At 40.1% G+C, this 2,830-nt stretch overlaps 1 protein-coding gene across 1 annotated transcript; it reads right to left on the bottom strand.

The window, feature by feature from the left end:
- Positions 1–793: 793 nt before the first annotated feature.
- LOC146360647 (C-X-C chemokine receptor type 2-like) lies at positions 794–2,830 on the bottom strand. Its single transcript, XM_084921708.1, has one exon. It carries the CDS (start codon positions 2,828–2,830, stop codon positions 1,766–1,768), a length of 1,065 nt encoding a protein of 354 aa, XP_084777834.1. The 3' UTR covers positions 794–1,765.

Raw genomic sequence — 2,830 nt, 5'->3', positions numbered from 1 at the left:
CTACCATGTCGCTTACTAAAGCCAATAGAGTTGGATTTTTAATACAACAGTAACCCGTAAATTGTGTACTATACATGCACAAGAGTCTCTTCTAATTCTGATTTTTATTTATTTCTCATTTTTATTTATATCGCATATTCGCCAGGAAGGGTATCCCGCGTGAAGCTGCGGTAACCCTTGAGACAAGAGAGCAGAACTTCCTTTGCCTTCATCGCCATCTGCTGTGAAGTTGTTGCTTCTGCCGATTGGTGATAAAAGGTTGGAGGTAAATTGGTAGGCTGGCGGGGGGGTTAGCAGGCCACATTATTATGTCTCCAAAAGTTTCCAGCGTTTTCAGTGGGAGAAACGTTTCGTCACTCATCCAAGTGACTTCCTCAGTCTCAGCTGACTGCAGGTTTCAATCTTATAAACAGTACATTTGCATAATGACTGAAACCAGCCCACTGAAGGAACAATGGGCTGGGAGGTCAATTCCTTAATCATAATTATGCAAATTCTCATGACCAGTGATCAACAACCACTGATCAAGGCCCACTGATCAGTGGTACAGTGGGGCATTATTATGTCCCAGTTACGCCTGTACCAGTCATGGACCAGGCATGTTTACATAAGTAGTCACCCCCGAATTCCAAATACAGTAAAACGTCTCTTGGGAAACAAAAAAATACTATACACTATATATACATTCAACGTGCTTTAATGGGCCTTTTTGAAAAATATATATCTTGAAAACTTTTTATATATGTTCAAACTTTATACCATAAAATGTTTATACAAGTTGTAACAAGTAGATTTAATTTGATTTGAAACAGAATGACACAGAATTCAGTTGTGTGTAAAAATGAACATGGACTTGATCCAGATAGAGGAAATTCCTTATTACCAAAGTGAGTCCATTAGATGGCAGCAATGCAGCACGTAAACGTAATATGAAATCTGGGCAAGGACATTTAAATAATACACAATATCCACACTGCCCTGCAGCAAGAGAAAAGAGACCTAGACTTTGTAATTATTCATCTTATTTTAAACCCTTATAAGTAATCTACCATAAGTCGCAGTTGGTTTAGTTGATTGTGCGTAGCAATAGTAGCTAATAGATAAAAATGTTAGTCAATTAAAAACCAGTTGTCATAAAAAGCTACATTTTATTTCTTGAATATGTATTTAATCCTCTTTCCAGCTGCTCACACATGATAGTAATAACAGTTTTATTCATACAGCACCTTTAAAAACAAATGGTTTCCAACGTGATTTGGCAAACAAGCAAAAGCAGGAAGTCATTCAAATCTGAAATCTAAACTGTAAGGGCAAACAAGACTAGATACATTAAAGGTAAGTTAAGATTTTTTTTTAAGTTCAATATAAAAAAGAACAGAAGCAATAAAAAAACCTAAAAAGAAAAAAATAAGTCAGGAAATGGAAATAAAAGATATTTACAGCTGTAAGATGACATCATCAGGTCCAAATTCCCCTACATAAGACTTTAAATAGTTTACATGAGCCAAATAAAAAAAATATGGCTCTTGCATTTTTTTAATGGAGCACAGATTCTACTGGTGGCCATGTTTGCTATTCAGTCCATGATTTTGGTCCAAATTCAGTGGCATTGATATGTATTAAATGGTGCAGAGAGGATTTACTCTAATAACTAAACTTTGGACAACTAGACAAATTAAAACGACCAATATTTCCTTCTTTTATATATTTAAAAGCAGTTTGTTTTCTAGAAGTCTTGAGATAAAAAAAAAAATTCAACCAGCGCTCAGAGAACTGTTCCAATGCCCTCTGAGGTCTGAGATGTTGACCTGCTGAACCTTGACCCTGACATCCTTTCCTGTCTGAGCTTTCTATGAAGAAGCAGTTTCATCTTCTTCCTGAACTTCTCTCCCACAAAGGCGTAGAGGAAAGGGTTGATGCAGCTGTGCAGCAGAGCCAGGCAGTGGGTTGCAACCACCGCTGTGCTCACCGACCTCCTCATAGCACAGTTGAACTGTACTACATTAGCCCTCAGCAGTATGTCTACCATGATGGTTATTTGGTATGGTGTCCAGCAGAGCAGAAATGCAATCACCACGGTTATGATCACCCGCATGGCTCGGTGCTTCTGGAAACCACGAGTGAGCAGCAGCCGTGCAACAGTGATGCTGTAGCAGGAGATCATGACAATCGCAGGGACCAAAAAGCCAAAAATATGAATGAAACCCCGAGTGGCGATCCGCCATACGGTGGAGCTGCCGATGTCAAAGCTCACAGAGCAAATCATCTTCTCGGCATGTTTCTTATTGACATCATTAAAAAGAGCAGGAAGAGCGAGGGCACAACCGAGGGCCCACACCGCTGTGCAGAGCATTTTGCTGCACATCCTCTGACGGCTCTTGAGTGTCTCCCTGGCGTGCACAATCACAAGGTAACGATCTATGCTAATACAGGCAAGGAAGATGATGCTGGTGTAGAAGTTTGCATCCATGACGAGGTTGAGGAATTTACACAGGAAGTCTCCAAAGATCCATCCTTGGATCAGTGCTACAGCAAAGAACGGGAGCGTCAGAGCCATCAGTCCGTCTGCTATGGTCAGGTGGAACAGGTACACATCTGATGGAGTCAGAGTTTGCTGGCTGGTCATGATCACCCATCCTACCAGCATGTTTCCTGGTATAGCCAGTAAGAAGATGCCTATGAGGATTAAACATAGGGTAATAGCTGCTGAAGGTTCCGTTGGTTTGTATCCACATTTTAAGATAACTGGATCTGGAGTGTATGTGCTGGATTCATTGGACCCATTGAAATTTCCAAAGAAATCTTCTTCAAAGACATAGAAAATTGACAT

This window comes from Perissodus microlepis, chromosome 23 (genome assembly GCF_051167445.1).
Source record: "Perissodus microlepis isolate ML-2025 ecotype Zambia chromosome 23, ASM5116744v1, whole genome shotgun sequence".
NCBI lineage: Eukaryota > Metazoa > Chordata > Actinopteri > Cichliformes > Cichlidae > Perissodus > Perissodus microlepis.
This window is presented reverse-complemented; position numbering and strand designations above follow the sequence as displayed.

Bases quoted from the DNA above. Each gene is read 5' to 3' on its own strand.
- LOC146360647 (XM_084921708.1), bottom strand. From the start codon at position 2,830: ATGTCAATTTTCTATGTCTTTGAAGAAGATTTCTTTGGAAATTTCAAT.